At 39.7% G+C, this 20,643-nt stretch overlaps 2 protein-coding genes across 2 annotated transcripts; both read left to right on the forward strand.

Moving 5' to 3' along the window:
- The first annotated feature begins 2,419 nt into the window (after positions 1-2,419).
- On the forward strand, positions 2,420-9,630 carry LOC131984284 (probable methyltransferase-like protein 24). Its single transcript, XM_059349140.1, has 5 exons — positions 2,420-2,820; positions 4,357-4,455; positions 6,496-6,632; positions 6,816-7,080; positions 8,475-9,630. Exons 1-5 carry the CDS (start codon positions 2,512-2,514, stop codon positions 8,778-8,780), a joined length of 1,116 nt encoding a protein of 371 aa, XP_059205123.1. The 5' UTR covers positions 2,420-2,511; the 3' UTR covers positions 8,781-9,630.
- Positions 9,631-10,861: 1,231 nt separating this feature from the next.
- wasf2 (WASP family member 2) lies at positions 10,862-20,233 on the forward strand. The gene is made up of 9 exons (XM_059350716.1): positions 10,862-10,984; positions 12,963-13,126; positions 13,538-13,672; positions 13,866-14,019; positions 15,329-15,446; positions 15,558-15,679; positions 17,167-17,325; positions 17,582-18,072; positions 18,835-20,233. The coding sequence occupies exons 2-9, from the start codon at positions 12,994-12,996 to the stop codon at positions 18,990-18,992; spliced, it is 1,470 nt and encodes a 489-aa protein (XP_059206699.1). The 5' UTR covers positions 10,862-10,984; positions 12,963-12,993; the 3' UTR covers positions 18,993-20,233.
- Positions 20,234-20,643: the final 410 nt, after the last annotated feature.

Below are 20,643 nucleotides of genomic sequence, written 5' to 3' on the forward strand. Positions count from 1 at the left end.
TCTCTGCTCTGGGGGGGGAGAGAGGACTGCAGCATGGAGACCCAACATCCTGTGTTTTGCTGTTTTAACTACAAGGGAATGAGACATTGAAATCACACAACGGCCCCAAAGAGACTCTTGTTTTCTGTGTGCGAATGTGAGACAGAGGAGGGTGTGCTTGCGTGACTGCAGTAATGCATGTATTTGTGTGTATGTGTGCATTTATGTTCGTGTGGGCGTGTGTGCGTGCCTGTGGGGTCAAAAGGAGTGAAGCTCCCAAGACACCAAAGTCTTGGCGGGGTCTCATTCTTTCTTTCACTCTCTCCCTTCTTTTTTCTGTGGTCTTGTGTTGTTTGGTGGTTTTTGTGATGAAAAAAAATTGTATATCTGTCTGTTACATATCATGTATGTATCTGAGGTGCAAAATATTTAAATACACATTCTGTTCTTGCCATTGGTAATCTTGTCTATAGTATCCTGCTTCTTTAAGGGATTATGGGAGGTGTGAGCCTGTTTGTGTGTGTGCGCTTTAGAGCCTCCCTGAGTATTGGGCTTTGCCCAGGCTGTCTGGGACTGTGAGTAGGAGAGTTCAGGCAAGGACACAATTCGACAGGGAGTGAAAGGGAGGGGAGGAGAGGAATGGATGGTGGGGATGTGTTGAAGAGGGAAGAAAGAAACCAGACTGAGGAAATTAGAAAAGAGTGTCAGAGAGGTCCTAAAGCCAGTGAAACAAAATGTACAAAAATGTACTGTTTCAAAATTCCTCATCCAAATAAGGGAATAGCGTCACAGTGTAAAGGCTGGTGGTACCAGAGAGCTGACAGGATGGGACCCGGTGCTGATTTCATGTCCTCACAGGGAGACTTGCTATAATAGAGCAAATATTGTACATCTGCAGCTTGTGTGTATGCGTGTGAGTGCCAGACAGACCGAGAGAGTGAGAGAGAAAGAAAGCAGATGGGGAGAGTTTACTGGCTGCATATTGTGTACAGTTTGTCAACAGGCTGACTAAATAGACTCAGACATGGCCGGAGGAAATGTGTTTGCTGTGACATTCCACTGTATGGTGGAAGGGAACACGCACTGTCAACAACGCTACATGACAGACAGGCAGGAAGAGGGTGCAGAGCTTTTTTCTAAATGCTTCTTTTGCACTAGACAAAAAAACAGCGTTTCATTCTCCTGCATTCAAGCGATTTTTAAAATAAAAGCATTTGTGCTGTTGAATTAAATTTTCACCATTAATTTGAAATATTGAAAACATTTTGAAAAAAATGAATGCAAAATAAGAGTTGCAGGCTGTAGTAGGCTGAGTTTTAAGGATGCAGTTATCATATCATACTAGAGCTAAGGAATCCATTGGTAGAATCTATTTTGTGATATAAATGACACTTGACAAGGAGAAACCGGCCTGGCCATTTTCAAAGCGATTCCTTGACCTCTGACCTCAAGATATCAGAATGAAAATGGGTTCTTTGGCTACCCATGAGTTTCACATTTAGAGACAAATATCCATTACACCAGCTGAGGTCCTAAGCTGATAGAAAAAATAGTAATTGCAATTAATTAGTTAATTAGCAGAATGCTCCCTGTCAGCTTGCTTTGTTAATCCACAAGGGGAAATCTTACAGCAGCATAAGACAGGAATATAAAGAAATGGATACATGGAATCAACATATTAAATGTTATAGAAAAAAAATACAACAAATAAGGGTTATACAATATATACACAATAAGGATAATAAGAATCAGTGCAGAAGTCTGCAATAATGCAAATGTATTGAGACATCATTATAAGATGTGTGGTGACATGGGGAGCAGTTTTAAACAGTTCCGTACAGAAATGTATTGATATTGATTACAGATCCATTTACATGTACTCATTAGTTTAATGTAGCTGATCAAGAGGGTGCATGTCTTGACCACTTAATTTTCTGTTGGGTTGTAGGCTATAATACATATCTTATAGACTAATCATAGGTTAAGAGTACAAAGTACTCAGTAAGGTAAAAGTAGCACATAATACAGGCCACAATACTGTGACAGTAATCATTTTTCATTTAAATATATGTGATATTGATTAAATATCATTACAGTCACTGTGCATACTTGTGAGATTTGCTTAGGATAGCTCTCAATAAAAATGTTTTTAATTAGCTTTAAGGGTCTCTTTACATTATATAGCAGTTTTTAAAATACTACTCTCTCTTCTTGTGAGTAGTTTTGGCCTGTTCTCTTAATATATGACCAGGTAGAGGGGTCTTTAAACCAACATGGGTTAATTTTAAACTGTATGAGTTAGTTATGGGCTAAATAAAGCGGCAGTCACTGTGTCAACAAGGCCACCGTTGACCGAGGAATGCGCTTCGTCATCACAAGTTTCCCCTGGGGGTAAGAAGAAGAAGAAGGAGGTCGGGGAAGAAAGAGGAGGAGGGGAGTTCTCAGCAGGGACTTTCCTCCCTTGCCTCAAGAAAAAGTTGAATCCCAGGGCACCGTGCCGGAGATGTTCCCCGGCGTCGCCACGCAGGAGGTATGCGGACCTGGTGGGGCCGCGGTGGTGTCCTCCGCTCGGGAATACTCCTTCTCCTGATCCCGCCGTTTCTTTTAGCTCTCCAGCTCCTCGTCGTCGGGCCACGGTTGCCTCGTGCAGGGAGGGCGGGCGTGGAGGAGCAGGAGGTTGCCTTTTCCGTTATCAGCATCGAACCGGAGAGGCACTCACGCCACCGGGGATCCCCGTCCCGGCGTCCGGGTCTGGAGGATGAGGAGGAGGAGGTGGAAGATGGGGAGAGGAGGGAGGGGGCACGAGCTTATGAGGATGAAAACGAGATACTCTCGCGCCAGGTAAGTAAAATAACACGACACATAAAGCTTTATTGAAATGAGTGTTTGCACGGAACATATATTTATTGCATTACAAACTAGTTACAGACTTTGTGTAAAAAAAAAAAATCAGAATTCATTTTTCATCTTCACCTACAGCAGGCCTATATATTGAACTGATTTAGGTGAACCTATCTACCCAAGTTAATTTTAGGGCTGTATATTGGCAAGAATCTGGTGATAAAATAGATATCATGATACAGGGGATAGCCTACGATTCAATATATTATGATATTGTAGATAAGGCAATGTATCGCGATTTTTAATATAATTCTAGGAAAACTAGAATATGTAAAGAACACAGCATAATATGCAATAAATCTAAGTAAAAAGTCTACTTTTAAAAAGTAAAAAGTTGCTGTAACATCTTGTTTTTGTTACACATTTTTGTTATTTTTGTGCAATCTCTGCTAGAAATCTCTGTGTGTAAAATGTTAATAAATAATAAATTTGAGAATCTATAAAATCTTTTAAAAAAGCATAAAATCACAATACTAAAGTGTATGGATATTTTTTTACTCCCTCAGTCCATTTTATGACACATTGCTTACTTTAACGTCAATTAAACTTAATTTTAAATGTGCTGAATTTGAACTGAGAGTCAGTAGGAGATAAACACCGTTGCCCATAAAGTTAGAATATTTTGTTTTTAGACACAATCCTCTGTTAATAGTGATATGCTTGAAAGAATAAAGTTTTGAGAAGATATACACTCTATCTGCCAATAATAAATCAAATTGTCGCAATCAATCACATTCATAGAAAGAGGTAAAAAATATTTTATTCCAACTTCATGGGCGACCGTGTATAATTTCATTCAATATACTGTACATGCTCAGCTTAGGGATACAGATGAAAAAGACGACCCTGCTGCTGAGGTTTCCTCATCTTGTTTATTCATTATGCTGGGCCAGTTTGTGCGAAGCTCTATGAAACAGGTGAGGGCAGGAGGGTGAGCACAGTGCTGACCTCAGATCAGAGAGAAGTGACAGCTGTTCCCTCTTTGCCCTTCAGACGCACAGAGCTCCAACGTTCCTCTGTGTTTGTGTGTGTGGGTTCATCTGTCCTCTCTTTACCTCAAACTCCTCCAAACTACCTCTCTCTTTCATTCTCCTTTTCTCTAACTGTCTCTTTTTCTGCCCAAGGCTAAACTCTCTGACTCAGTCTAGTGATTCATCAACCCCCCCCCACTCTACTCCCCACCGGGGTTGCCATGGTGACCACAGGGTTCAGTCTGATTCGGGTGGGGGGCTTTGTTCGAGCGTGTGTGTGTGTTTGTGTGTTACAGTGCCTCAGGCAAATATGTTACCAGCAGGACTGAGGTCAGAGGCTGTGACCCGCCTACTCAGCGCTCATACCTGGGGCCGGGCAGCAGCAGACACTCACATTACTGTCATGCCTATCCATTATTCAAAAACCCTTTCAGATCCCTTTGAATCTGTTGGTATTCCTTGCACTGTCTTATCAATATATTGATATGTATGTTTGTTTTCCCAGATGGGACCCATAGCACTGGAGGTGCAGCCGTGGGCGACAGACAAGCCGTCCTTCACAGCAGAACTCGATCGTATCATCACGTATATCACAAGGCCACAGGTAGGACACACAGAACAACACCTGAAGCTCAGAGATGTCGTCAATGTGTGAAGTGTCTGAATGCCCCTAATATCATAAACATTACCTCATGCAATTTGGACAGTTCTGACTGTTCTGTTTCAAAAATGTAACTATACTTTACAGACTGCAAAATAATACAGATAAGCAGGAAGAAATAACAGGATGAACAATGAGAAACTCTGAGATTAAATTAAATTAAAAATGTAAAGCTAGTGGTAAAGCTTATTTTAGTTGTCAAAAAATTTCTCAAGCACCATCTCTTCAAAAAGGGTTTTGGACTTATTTAACCCCTTCAACCCGTCATCGATGCCCAAATTGTTTTTGTCATCCTACATATATATATGTTTATATATATATACATATATATATGGAGTGTATCTAAGTACATTTACTTGTACTTAAGTGCAATTTTGAGGTAATTTACTTGAGTATTTAGATTTTATGTAACTTTATACTTCTACTCCACTACATTTTGAGGCAAATATTGTACTTTTTACTGATAAAATGTAAATGCTGCTTACATGAATGCATAAATAATAATAATAATTCAACAATATATTTAGAATATATATATATATATAACAACCTGAGTGGGGCCATTCTGCATAATGAGTACTTTTACTTTTGATACTTTAAGTACATTTTGATGCTGATACTTTTGTATTTTTATTTAAGTAAGTTTTAAATGCAGGGCTTTTACTTGTAGTGGAGTAATGTCACAGTGTGGTATTAGTACTTTTACTGAAGTAAGAGATCTAAATCTTGAAACTTGATCTGGCTTGTGCGTGCATTTGTTTTGCAAAGTGAGTCAAAGGAAGATACAACGTCCTTTAATACTATTTTTCTTTTGTTCTTTGGCCAATTCTTTTCTCTTTTCTGATCTTGCTCCATTACCAGCTCTAACCACAAAACACATCGTCAAAAATACAATTCTCTAAAGAAAAATCTCCTTCTGCTTCCTTTTAACTGGTACTACTCGTTGCCAAACTTTGCCTGGGAAAATGCAAACTAAGGATCTTCTGGTCTGTGTGCCTTAAATCGTTTCCTGTGGCTCACAGGGAATTCAACCCCAGAACAGGCATTAAGAATAACGATATAGAAATAGTCAATCTTCTCGCTCATGGTCTCATTGCTCATGGAGACGCACAAGTATTAACTTGTTTAATTACTGGTTAAAAACTCCTTGTAGTACGTTTGCTTTTGATCGTTCATCACAGGTTGCATATAACACTGAGCTTCAAGCAACTTAACCAATATTTCCCTTTTCAGATTTATTTATTTAAATATGCTGTTACAGAGAGAAAAGAAGTCTTTGTGATAATCTTGTGACCACTCAGACTTATCCTGTGGCCCAGCTGGTGGTTGGGTGGCTCCTGACCGTCTGGTTGAGAACCTGACGGTAAAATATTTTGGGCCCTTCCTGAAAGTCTCAAGCTACACTCCGGCTCACAAGGGATCTACAGATACTGTAGCCAGGAGTGAGATCTTGCCAAGCGTTAAGAGTAATCAATAAAAACTTCACTTTTTCAACTACTTCAACTGCAGACTTCTAGTGTGGGGGTTAACATCGCAGTAATATGATCAGTCAGGCGCTGTCAGTATCCTGGCAGCTGAATTCTGCAAAATCTGAAGCCAGTGAGGACTTTCAGTTCCAGACTGGAAACTCCCATACAAGATTTAAGACTTATGTAACACCAATGCTTTGGAACTGGGAAGTGGAAATTATTAAACCAAGTATATTGTGTTGATTTTGTTGTGTAATTATTCAATACCTGCGAGAAATGATAATGACTCTCAAAGCCTCTGAAGTTAAATGACTATTTTCAGCTGAATCTCAAATTTAAACGCCATTTTTAAAATAATTTGCTTTGTTTAAAGGCACTTGGAGGCAAGACAAGCTTTCACACAACTTCTTCTTTAACTTCTTCTCTTTTTAGCTTTATGCATAAGACTTTTTCTCAGTCATCTATCCAGCCCCTCTCATGTGACCCTCCCCTCTCCTCCCCTGTCCGTCTCCAGCTGAACTGCTCCAGGGTTTTGTCTCCAGGTCAGGCTCAGGCATCCCAGCCCCCTGCAGATTCCCCCCACTGGCTGCTGTGTGCTGAGGACTGGCTGCTTCCAGCTGCAGATACACCGTGTGTTGCATACTCCTTTAGGTGCGCCCATAAGTCTGTACACTTTGTCCGTGTGTCTGTGCATGTGCTGCGATGCTTAGGCATTCATATCGCTGGCAGAGTTGAAATAAACAATGCAATGCATATTTAATCATGCATGCAATAATCTTCAAACCACCTCTGTGCTCCCTCTGCCTCTCTGTCTGTTTGTCTTTGTCTCTCTAGTATGGATAGAGGAGACGCAGACTTTCTGAAGACCGTGTCGGGGCTGGGATGTGAAGTCCACAGTTTTGATCCCAGCAACTCCAATGCATCTGGTGGTCACCTTGGCAACAGTTTGGCCAGTAACCATGGTAATGGAGGCGTCGTCAGACAGCACAAGATGTGGCTGGAGTGGCGAGTTCCAAGGAAGCGCAAGAAGACGAGAGGCAACCTGGGCAGTGTTTCTCTAACACTGGCAGACATCATGGAAGCTCTGGGACATCACACAGTAGGGCTTGGCGCGCATACACACACACACACACACACACACACACACACACACACACAAACACACACACACACACACACACACAAACACACACATTTAGAGAAACAGTGCCGAACAAACATACCTAAGAGTCTTTTCACCCCAACGTACCCAGAAAGCTCTCTCTCTTACTTGTATGTTCCCATAGCAACAGGGCTCTGCGCCATCCCTAGCTGCCATAGCAACAATTTAAGTGAGTGAATCACACAGTGGCCCAGTTACATCCTGCAGCCACAAGAGGGAACTACCCACCTATAGTTTGAATATATGTGTAGGTCGAGAATATACAGTAAGAAGTTTCCAGACCTCCATTTATAAATATTCAGTTAAGTTTTTCAATTATTGAATAGGGTTTTGTTGTGTTTTTACTTATAGATGTCACCATCAAGCTTCCCCAGTTTGTTATGAATCTTAAGGCAATATTTTTTTGCATTTCAAGTTTTCTGAAATTTTACATTTAGATATGCTAATGAGGTGTAAACTTGTTAAAAATGCCATAGTCTGCATCTATAATTCCAGGACATAAATCTAAACATTGGATAAAGCAAACTTCAAAGTTATAATTTTATTCTGTTAATTAATTAAATTAAACGTTTTTTTTTGCTAGAAAGAGATTTCATAATCAGAAAAGCCATAAAAGAATAAATTGTCGTCATATTTTAAGCAACAATATGTTCTGAAGGTTTTTACTGAGGGGTTTGTCTATATATAATTCCCACCCTGATTTATAGAACATTTCATATACTATATTATAAAAAATAATTTTGAGAAAACCTGCCTTTAAAGATTGAAGGCTAATTCATAGCAGCAATAATACAGAACATGTAAAACAAATTATATAGTGCATGAGAGTGGGAGCTTTCAAATGATGCCTGTGATGACGAGGTTTAGACTACATTTGCTGTACTACACGGATCAAATATAGTAAAATATACACCTAAATTTTTGTTTTGGATGTCTTCTTTCCACTATTCTGAAAGAAGACATATTGTGGGAGAAAAACAGCCCAAAACTTCCAAATTGACCAGTGCATGAAAAAACAATGTTTTTGCCTGTAGTGTAAGTCTAAAACAACAGTCGTAGTATTGAAAGCAGAAAGCTATAATATGTTGAAATCAATAATAGTAGCATTAATTGTCCTGAATATCAACAAAAGTTGAACAATGTTTGTTAATTCCAGCAAATGTCCAAAAAGATGCACAATGTTTCTAGGATGGCTGTCTCATATTAGTTTTCTGGTTTGGACATTTCAAAACTAATTTATAAACTGCATTGTGCTTTTTATTTTTGTTGGGAATACATAATTGTGTAGTCCTACAGGCCAATATTGAATCTCTTTTCTATATTCTCTTTAGGTTCACTTCCTGTATGTTGACTTGCTCAGTGCTGAGTGGCGTGTTTTCCAGAACTGGATTGAGTCAGGAACTCTGCAAAGTGTGCACAGTCTGGTTGCCACAGTGCACCTGCAGTGGGCAGGGTTTGAGGTGGGAGGAACCAATGAGGAAGTGCTCCGCTATTGGTTCAGTGTCCTACAGGGTCTCCAGGCTTCTGGACTCAAGCTGGTCCACAGCTCTGCGGGAGAGGGTCACAGTATCCTCAAACAGACAGTAGCGAATGGCCACAGCTCCTACAGACTCAGCTGGACCAACACTCGAAGATGACACTCACACATGAATGAACGGCCTCAAGAAGGAGAAGGTCAAACTTTTCTTACAATGTATTTTTTTCCAGCCATTTCAGACTACACAGTTCTTATGATAACATCTCCCTCTAGTGGAGATGAAGGGACCTTCCTTTGTTTGGCGGACATGCTCTCCTGTTTGTAGATAACACAGGCTGATTTGACCAAATATGGAGCAGAAGATGGGATCTCTAGTTTAACAGGGCAACAGCACAACAATATAATAATAAGATCTCCTGATTTGATTTTATCTCACTTGGAATATAAAAAAACAGAAGATAAATGTTTAGCAACAACTGCTGGATTGTGTCTTAAATAATCCTTAATACCAAATGGCTATCTGTCAGGTACCAACACACTTTCATTTCATATTATATCATACCATACAGTGTGACCCGTTTGCATTAATTTGATCCAGCTGTACTTTGAATGTAGATTCAGCAGGTTATTTAATGTATTTGTGTATCTCTGTTGGCCTTAAAATGCTTTTATGTGCAATATTTTTTTACATTGAAGAGAAGCTTAAATTATATCGACACTAATAGTGTGAAATTCGTCCTTTGTACTGATGCATTTTTTGCACTCCACTGTGTACTGTATAACAAAGAAGAAAACAATCAAATGGTGATAAAAATTTGCATTAGTACGACAATAAAAAAAACAAATGAAGTCTTTGTCTGTCCTTGCAGAAACCGGATAATCCCTGGTGTGTAAAACTTCTCAGATTTTGGTTATATATAACACATATACATCACTTGACATCCGTGGTATCTGGCAGAAACTCTTTCTTAGATGTGTATATGAGTTGAAAAGGGCAGTTGGATTAATGTTGAATGAAAGGAGGTAGATGAGCTAATTAATCATCCCTTTTCCTCTCTATAGAGACTCTGCACCTACATGCAGACCAAGGCAATTCACCCTTTGATATAGTGTTTATTATACACAGTTAAAACTCATGACTTCATATAGAAGTTGTTCTTTTTACGACAAATCAAAGATTGACATAGATAGAGGGGTATGTTTAGCAGATAAAAGCACAGGAAAATAATTGTAATTATGTATAAATTGATCCTAAGTGTAGGTATTTGTTTATTTCCAATAAAGTAAGTGTTTAAGTGTAGCAATTCAATTCTAATTTGTAATTCTCTTTCAACATATTTACACTTAATCCATATAGCAAAATAAAAGAAATGGCTGCAACAGTGTCTTACCTGTTTATTCCAACACAAATAAGTCTATTATGTAGTCACAGTACCGCAAGACAAGGCTTTAATTACTATGTTATTGCAGCATTCAAACAAACAGGTTGACTAATACACACAGAGTTGGGTATACTTCTTACATGTAATCGAGATTATGTAATCAGATTACAAAAACAAGTAACTATAATGATATTTCCCTATTACCCAGATTATATTTGACAAAAATGCAGTTGTAGTTACATTACAAGATAACTTGATTACAGTTTTGATTTTTTCTTTAAAATGTGGAAAAAGGTTTCCTTGTAAAACTGTAAATCCAAACATATTTAGATTAGATTACTTGTATTGTCATCCAATGGATTATATCACTATTTGAAAAGGTTACCATTCAATTTGTATTCAGTAACTGACTGGAAGTAATCTGACTCATCCCTAAACACATGTTCCTGTACATGGATAAATGACTTAACCTTTACTGGACACTGCTTCTCCATCATAAACCTTGTGCATTTTCCAGTTTGAGTTGAGGTGAAGGATGCACACAAAACCAATCAGGGCCCACATGACTGTTACTTATCTGCATAAGTGCTTCCCTCCACAGTGAGCTCTTGTGCATTAAGGCCAATGCCAGTCATTCCTCGGACGCGTTCCAACTCGCTCAAGCGGACGTAGGAATGTGCTTCAGCCGCCACCCTACGTTACGCAAATTACGCACAGATGTTTGCCACTAGTCAGGGTGGAGTTGCGCTTTTTACGTTGAAATTTCCACATCCTGTTCTTCGCAAAAACAGGCGACAGGCGCGACAGCCAATCAGCTTTGAGGAACTCAGTCGCTCGACCAATCAGAAGTTCACAATCCCGGGACCTAGGCGATCTGTTTAGCTCGTCCCTGTACTGTACCGCTTAACATTTCTTGTGGAAATCTTGAGACAGGACAACAACCAGACTATATAGAGAGAGTCTACAGTTGACAAATTTGACGGTAAGTAATGTGTGTTTAGTCCGTGTTGGTTTCACAAGGTGAATAATGTAAACATACTTCTGTTTGGTTGTTTCTTCGATTTAAGAGGCGCCTACAAGTTACTTCCTGCTCTGACAAGGCCGAGATCCCAAGTTACATTTAAGCCCATTTTAGCTAATGTTGTGGGCGTAAAAACGGACCGTTTCAGACTGTTTTGTTCTCTTGTAGATTCATATATAGGCAGAGCTTATCTAGGAAGATGTTAAACTTATTATGGGTAAACCATTTATTATTCTGTTGTGCCACATTGACAGAACGGTTAATGCCGAACAAGTCACTAACCACACAGTGCTCATCTGTTAGCTTAACCCAATACAGCTGTAACAAGTTCCACTTTTCATGACTTACAGCATCCTCGATTTATAAATACGCATAACCAGTGGTGTAAAGTAACTAAGTACATTTACTCAAGTACTGTACTTAAGTACAATTTTGAGGTACTTGTACTTTACTTGAGTATTTCCATTTTATGTCACTTTATACTTCTACTTCACTACATTTTGAGGCAAATATTGTACTTTTTACTCCACTACATTTAGCTGACAGCTTTAGTTACTTTTCAGGTCAAGATTTAACATAAAAAACACAATAAATTTAGGTGATTAGACACTTTTTAAAATAAACCTCATAACAGCATATTAAGTAGTCAATATGAGCCCTACCTTGAGAATATTAAAACGCTGTATACATAAATGCATCAATAATAATAATCTAATATAATATTTGGAATATATAAAAAAAACTAACTGGCTCCATGCTGCATAACGAGTACTTTTACTTTTGATACTTTAAGTACATTTTGATGCTGATACTTTTGTACTTTCACTTAAGTACATTTTGAATGCAGGACTTTTACTTGTAGTGGAGTAATTTCACATTGTGGTATTAGTACTTTTACTTAAGTAAGGGATCTGAATACTTTTTCCACCTCTGCGCATAACAACATGCTTGTCAACCCAAAGAGAAGGGGACACTTGAACCCACCTAGTACTGGTATTTGTATGATGACTTCACCATTCTCTGAAGCCCTAATGTTAACATAAAAAACTTGTAATTAGGCAACCGAAACTGGGCATAGGAAGCGCTGCAGGGTATACTTACAGTAAGCTAAATTTTGCCTGACTGTACAGTCTTGGTAGCAGAGAGTCTGCAGTCACTGCACATTTCTGAGCACCTATGGGAGTTGTCATTTTCTGAACAGATGCCATATGGCACTGTAGAGTTACTGCTCTGTGTGTGGGAGTCCACTGTGTTACACTCTCAATGTCATTTGTCCAATATAATCTGAAATATTTCCACTAAAGTTCCACTGACAATTAAATATGTATCTAAAGTAATCACACAAGTAAAAAAACAAATATACATATACAAATGTATAAATATAACTTGAAAATATGCATATGAATTACAGTAATATAATTTTTTTAGTCATTGCAAGTGTAGTGCAGTTCTGTAAGCGTAATGGTGCACAAATCGTTATCCCACTAAAGTTGGGTGTTTTCTGTGTGACAAAGCTTTAGTTTTGCTTCTGCTTTAGCTCTGTCTGGCTCGGGGTTTATTTATAAATGTGTGCTGGGGTCACATGAGCATGTGACTCATTTAGGGATAAAAGTAACAATTATTTTCATCATTAAGTAATGTTAAATGTTTATTAGCTTTTGATCAATTATTAAGTCTATTCTGAACAGTCTAAACGCCCCAAAAATTAAACAAAAAAGCAAAATAAAACAAATAAATTGCTAGACAAATTACTTAAAATAATAAAGATTTTTCCAAATAAAGGCTGTAACTCATGTTTACTTTTTGCTTTTCAAGTTTAAACTGATGTCTTCAGATGTGTAAGATTAACCAAGAAAAAAGGAAATCACCATATCTGAGAGGCTGAAAATAGCATTTTCTACCATTTTTTTTTTCAAATGAACCTCCTCTTCTGTATCAGGGTTGGGCCCCCCTACCCACAACACCCCACCATGCCTCTGGTTACGAGGAACATAGAGCCGCGACACGTGTGTCGTCAGACCATCCCTTCCAACATCCGCAGTGAGCTGGAATGTGTCACCAATATCAGCCTGGCCAACATCATCCGCCAGCTTGGCAGCCTCAGTGAGTGTCTATGTCTGTCATTCAAATGTGGTGAACTGATTAAAAACCCATGGTGACTATATCTAGCCTGTATAACATGTTTATGCAAGGTTTTATGTAAAGCTAGCTGTGAATAAGGGTGGCCAAGATTCTCCAAATCTGCAATTCTATGAGACTGTTTTTAGACTTTGGAGTCTTGATTCGTCATTGGTTTTATGCTCTGACTGTCATTTACATTTTCAGATGATTCTTCTTGCCATATTCTGTTTTGAAAAGTACCACACTAAAAATCGCCAGTCCTTCAGATTTTGATAACTGAAATAATAAATTGATATTCATGACACCCGTAGTTGCCATTAGGCATTTATTGTGCGTATGTGAGACGGATACTTTATTGAGGAAAATCATAAAACAATGTGTTTATGTGTGTAGGTAAATATGCGGAGGATGTATTTGGAGAGCTCTTTGTCCAGGCTGGAGCTTTTGCAACCAGAGTAAACACACTGGGGGAAAGAGTGGATCGTCTGCAGGTTAAAGTCACGCAGCTGGACCCTAAAGAAGAGGAGGGTAAGTACTCCCACATATTACTGTTACTACTGACGTTAGTCAGTGTGTAGTTTATTATTTTGAATATGGCTAAATGTAACTTAAATTCCTCCAGTTTATTTTAAAACCTGTTTTACTTATTAATAGAACCTCTTTCCTTTGAGCATAATAAATATTCAATAAAATTCTCTCTCTATGTCTGTTTCTCTTTCAGTCTCTTTGCAGGCCATCACTACCCGTAAGGCCTTCCGCAGCAGTCTGACCCAGGACCAGCAACTGTTCACCAGGCCATCACTGCCGATGCCTGTACAGGATACCTACTTGACCTGTAACCCGCCCCCACCACTCAACTACCTCAGCCAGTACCGGTACGGCTCAGCAGATGCACAGATGCATGACTATCATGTTGTGTGTTTGTGTAAATGAGGTTCAGTCCCCAAAAATACAAAATAACTTACTTAACCCTTTATCAGGCAAAGAACTATATTTGGTAACTTCAGGTAATATTTAGAGAAAAAAGTCGCAGATTTACTAGAAAAAAAGTTTTAAGAGATTTAAAGTGGCAAATCTGCGCGAAAAAAGTCACAGATTTACGAGAAAAAAGTGGGAAAAAAGCAACTTTTTTCTCCCAGATTCACCACTTTAACCCTTAATAGGGCACTCATTGAGATACTTGCAAATTCAAAATTTCAACCCTAGAGAATATTGGAGGATATTACATACTGCCAGAATGTGTAAAAAAACATACGAAAATAATATTTTGAGAAAAAAAATTACGAGGTTAAAGTGGCAAATCTACGAGAAAAATTTCTTGTAGATTTGCCACTTTAATCTAGTAAATTTGCAACTTTTTTCTCGAAATATTACCTGAAGTTACCAAATATAGTTCTTCACCTGATAAAGGGTTAATACCAAGAAAGTGTATAAAAATTTGCTGGTTAGTTTGTCCCTTTGTTCATAGACATGTAGCCCACTGCTCATTGAGATTCATTATGCTGATTCAGAACTTGTTGCTATTGTTTGTTAGTGTGCCAGCATGATGTGAAAGAGAAACTGATTTAGATCTCCTTATGTCCAGGCAGTTTTTGTTTTGTTTTGCTGTGTTTTAAAAAGCAAACATAACAAATCACGCTAAACTCAGACAAGTTTAATAGCAAAAAGAAGAAGTTCTGTGGAGAAATCAACCATATGTGTCTCAACCCACCTGACACTTTCTTGAGATCTTGAATATTTATCATGCACGTGGCATGACCTGCCATCGCAAGCAGGATTAATTAGAAACCAGAACAGAAGGAGGTTGTGTAATCAGTTACCACAGCAGCAGCATCAATAATAAGCAGAGAGGAAGTGTAAGCTTGTCTAGTTATGTTGCAAAGACTCTCTGAACTGGTTTGAATGTTTGTGGTTGTGGTTTTAATTGGACAGACCTTTACAGGCCATATAACATAGAACTTTTCTGCATACAAGGTCGTATGTGTAAAAAGAAGATGTCCTGTTTCTTTTGTCGAGCTCAAAGGAGAAGTGCTATGTCTTGTTGATATTTTGACACATATGGGAGATAAAGATCTGTCAGTGGGCCTTTTATGGTATTTACAGTATGTCTGTAGCCACAAGATAACACCAAGTGTCAATGAGAACCAAATGTAATTGTAATGTTTGTAAAATGGTTGTCTACAGGGATGATGGCAAGGAGGCCCTGAAGTTTTACACTGATCCCTCATACTTCTTTGACCTGTGGAAGGAGAAGATGCTGCAGGACACCAAGGACATCATGAAGGAGAGACGCAAGCACAGAGTGAGACGCATAAACATCCTTAAACACACAAAACAACTAACACAACAGTCACTAAGCTGGAACAAGTGGCCAGCCCTCCATGACTCCTTTCTCTCTTTCTGTTCTGAGTAGAAGGAGAAGAAAGACCATCTTAACCTACGGACACTCAATCCACGAAAGATCAAGACCAGGAAGGACGAATGGGAACGCCGTAAGATGGGGGAGGAGTTTGTGGTGCCAAAGAATGATCTGATGTGAGTTAAGAGATTGTCTGAGGTCAAAGGCCCAAGAGGCTTCTGGATGCATTTCAGTTAAAAAAAATAGCTTGAATTCCTTATTTCTCTCTCTAGTTAACACAGTAAAAGTAGAGAATTGACACTCATAGTAAATTCCACTCTGCCCAGTCTTATCAGCTGATCTGTACACAGTGATATGGGCGGCATGTCCTGTCTCAAAATGTTCTCAGGGGGCTGGGTGTCGAGTAAACAGAAAATTGAAGTCAACAAATGAGGTAGACCATTGGGTAGTGTTTCTCTACTTCATGTTATTTATTCTTCGGTGTTAATAAATGAAAGAATGTAGAAACAGTTAAATAACCAATACAGTAAAAAGTACATAAACAACAATCAGTTATAACCCTCCCCCAAGACGTTTCAGGGTGTTCCTGTCACATTTAACCCACTGTGGCCTTTTTTTGTTGTTGCAATATTTAAGTTCTGCACCTCTATTGAAACAGCATAAACATGGCTAGAAGTAGAGAGAACTAAAAATGTATTTCATGCAGTATTAAATGCCATTATACAGAATCTGGGGAAAAACAGAATCTATATACACAAAAACTTCCAACAACTGTTAGCAAAATTGAAGAAAAAAAAAGGAGGCTCCACATGCTACATTTTTACGACCTCTACTTGCAACCTCCCATGTCCTCTCCTCTCTGCTCTGTGTAACAGCCTCAAATTCAGTCAGTGGCTTCGAATTTTGTTACACTTGACTGTTGGTCGAGTCATCCACTGTCTCCCCGTTGCACTGAGGAGCACATCATTTTTTTATTTTACAGGATGTGGTTATTGCAAATGGTTCGGTTTTGACAAAATGTGGCGTAGAATGTAGTAAATTTGATGAAATATCAATTTAACAGTTGAATTGTTATTTTTCCAGATGAAAGCATTTGCCACACATGATCCATTCAAGGACCATCACAAATGTGAAAATCTAAAGATACATTCTCTTGTCACAGTTTCTGGCTGTGATAAATTGTATCATATTGGTATTTTTAAAAAAGTTTTTCAAATTTCCTAGTGGGTTATGGGGTTCAGAGGGTTAAAAGTGATTTACGATTTGATTTACTGGCTTGTTTTTAACTCAAGCACAGGCCAAGCACGATGAGAGAAATAGCTTTTAAGATAAAGTAAAAAAGTCAATAAGATTTAATTTCAGGCTTTTAAACTGAAGGACAAGCCGAACTCTTGATGCTGTGTGTGAGTGACTGCACGTTGTGCTCCTTTTTTAGCTGCGTGAACCAGTCAACACAAGTGTCAATGTCACTATTTGTGTCTGCTGCTTTACATGCATCTGTGATGCTCCTAAACAAATAAGCGAAAAGTACATGAGTCACATCCTCAAAATACAGAAGGTCTGTAGAGGCTTTTATTTACCAAGGTCATTCCCTTGTCAGCGTTTCAGCAAATAAAGATTATTTATTTTTGGACTGATTGTGATGTATTATATTTATTTTTAGGAATTCTTCTGAGGGTCTGAATGGCAGCATTGGATCTGGAGATGGCTTCAATTCTGAAGGCCTCGATCAGAGTACCAGCTCCTATGCTTATGATCCTGGCTCCCCTCTCTCTCCGCCTGGAACCGATGACTTCCTGCCTCCTCCACCTCCAGACATGGCGTGAGTAGCATTTTGCATATGAGCCCACACATGCTGCCGCCCCTGCCAACATGTGCTGAATCCTAAACACATTTGCTGGGAATCATAGGTTTCAGCAGTGACAATTAGATTATAAAGCTGCTGTTTACTGCCAGCCTCTTTAATGAGTCTTAGCTGTTGAGATTGCAGCTGCAAAGCAATTAAAGGTTGATTAGATGTGAATCCGTTTAGTCATTTCACCTCTCCTTCTCCCTAACTTCCACTCTGTCACTTGCAGGTATAATGACGGAGGATACGGAGCACCATCCCAGAAGCGTGTCAGCGTGCTGAGTCCCAATCACCCACCTCCTGCTCCCCCCATGGCCTCCTCCCCTCCCAACTCTCGCCCCAACCTCGCCCCTCCCCCTGCTCCTCCTCCCCCCCCTCCTCTCACTGGCTTAGGGGTCCCCCCACCCCCCTCTGGCTTCGACACCCCACCTTCCCCTCCACCGCTCTCCTCCTCTCCCTCTGCCTATCCCTCCCCACCTGCACCTCCTCCTCCACCTCTTATGTCCAATGTCTGTCCTCCTCCTCCACCACCTATGCCTGCAGGTGGTGGTGGTCCACCACCTCCTCCTCCTCCTCCACCTCCCCCTGGCCCTCCTCCTCCATCCACTGCCCACTCTGCTCCCCCTCCTCCCTCTGGTGGTGGGGCGGCACCCAAACCTCAGCCAGAGCCTGAGCCCGAGGATGATGCTCGCAGTGACCTGCTGCAGGCCATCCGCAAAGGTAATGGATCAATATAAATGGATTTATTTCACAGTTTAGGCTACTGGATACTTTTCAAATTATGATTTGAAAACCTCTAGTGAGCATATTAAATACAATTAATTTTAATGCAGTAACCAACAGTATATGAGATCGGCTCTACCTCAACTGGCACGACGTAAAGTTGCTGCTCACACATCAAGGCATCAATGCTAATTCTATAATATAATTTTAATATAAAGCTGATGCGGTGCCTGCTGCATTATCAGTACCTCTTGGCTGGAGCCAACATGTTTTTAGGCTGTCCCTCTGTTCTTCTGTCTCATTCTTGTGAATGAGATTTCTCAGGGAAACAAACATTAGCAGCAGCTTGGCTCACAGCCCCTACAGGACAATCCTGCTTGTCAGACAGCGTCAGAGAAACACTGACTTTTAACGGCTTTATTCAGTGTTTCTGACTGGTTTTAATCACCTGGTCAGTTTGTTTTTGAGAATAGGAGACCCCTTCAGACAATTGGGCTCCCGGTAAAAACCTCCTGAATGATGAACACTTGAGGCTGACTGCAACGACAGTAATGGTGGTGAAGACAATAACTCCCATGATCCGCTACGCTACTTCACGACATTACCCAATTCTGCTTTTTGTTCTTGTGTGTTTAAATTACATCTTTTATTGGGAGCGCAGTTTTCCACCTATGTTATATAATGAGGAAATATAATAGAGATAATCAATTTACTGTTGTCACACACTCACTGTAACTGTCCTCACCAACCAACTTTTAGGTTTCAACCTGCGTAAGGTGGAGGCGCAGCGGGAACAGGAGAAGAGGGATCACTTTGGCAACGATGTGGCTGCCATCCTGTCCCGTCGTATCGCTGTGGAGTGCAGTGACAGCGAGGACGACTCCTCAGAGTTTGACGACGACGAGTGGTCTGAATGACCGCCTTCCCTTTTCACCTTCACTACCGCCTCCGTTTCTTTCCTTAAACAACAGCCTTTTATTTCCATTCAAATCACATTCTTAAGCACCAGTGAAGCAGAGACCCACGTTCTGTGTCAGATTTTGAGTGTATGCGCACATTTTACTGTAAGTGACCTATAACGAAGCACATTCCTTCAACCATTTATTCTATTTATCCAAAAAGATTCCAATCAGAGGTGCAAAAGTCCAAAGATTGAGAAAGAGTCTGAGTGTGCCTGCTGGTGTCCCCATTTGCCACTGCTTCGGATGACACCGCGCTGTCTGTGATGAGAGAGTGTTGTGTGACGTAATGCACGTCTCTCTGCTGAGTCTGTGCGTCAGCACATCACCTCTGTCCTTATCTTTGTGTCTATTAGAAGCAGGTGCCCTCTGCTGTGGGCCAAATGTCTGATTTTATCTGCTTTAGTATATTATGACAAAGAGGGAGTGCACACACAATCTCCTAACAGTATTCGTATGTACTCAGCGGAAAGACACAATGTGTTGATGTCAAAACATTCTCGCTCAATCATAGATTATATAATATAAATGTAAAGTTTATATAACATATTGAATCGTATCTACTAAAGTTTAATGCAATCCTTTTACATCTCTTTAAAGCACAGGTTTTTTTTAAATCACTTTTCCTTTTTATATTCTGTCTTTCTTTTGTGGTTGTCATGGGAACAGTTGATTTGTGGATGAGACACGGTTGTAGTTTATAAAAATGAATTAATTATTGAGTATGACAGGGGAAGTGCTGGCTCATGGCAGACACCTGGGGTGTTTGATGTGTGATCACCATACTGAACATATGCTGACATTTAACACATATGATTCATTCTGTATTGTGTTTCAGATCTGCTGCGTGTTTCTTTCTACAGTTTTTTGTTTGAACTGTTCTGAGGATCAGTTAGACTCTGATGCTTTACTCACTGCACTCTATGCAGAATAAGTGCCTTTTTTTATACCGCATCTCAGTGTCAGTGCAGGTTTATTTTGGGTATCCACACTGATCGCTGATCAGCTTCTTCCAAAAATATAATCATGCTGTTGATGAGTCAGATGTAGAACCGACTGATGTTTAGTGTGGACCATAATTCTCAAGTGCCTTTTATTTTGTGTTAAAGCACAATCACACCGCATGCTTTGCCAAAGCTTCTCCTGCCTTAAATTTTCAAATGATTATAGTTATTTCAATAAAGGTCAAGTGAATTACAGTGATTGTTGAGAGTTCTTTCCTGTGAGAACAAAGTGTGTGTACGTTGTGAGTGTTACATAACAAGTTCCCAATAATGTCCAGCCCTGGCATCAGACTGCTCAGGCTTGATCCATGACTCATCGTCTTCATATCAGTGGTGGACACCTTTTCTCAGTGCTGACTGTGTAGGGAGTGAGAAAATTATTCAATTGGATTAAAGTTCTGAAAATGAGTAGGAGGAGAGAAAAACCTCTTGCATAATCATTTTGTCCTGATACCAAGGCTGCTTTGTAGATTTCCAAAGGACACAGTGGATGCAGAGTGATGGTAATAACATTGAAGATTGCTTTAGCCACCAAATAATTTAGGGCTCAGGAAAAGAACGTAGCAGTCTGTGCCTAATTGAGTTAAAGGGTGAGAGATGGAGAG

The sequence above is a fragment of the Centropristis striata genome, chromosome 14 (genome assembly GCF_030273125.1).
Source record: "Centropristis striata isolate RG_2023a ecotype Rhode Island chromosome 14, C.striata_1.0, whole genome shotgun sequence".
Lineage (NCBI taxonomy): Eukaryota > Metazoa > Chordata > Actinopteri > Perciformes > Serranidae > Centropristis > Centropristis striata.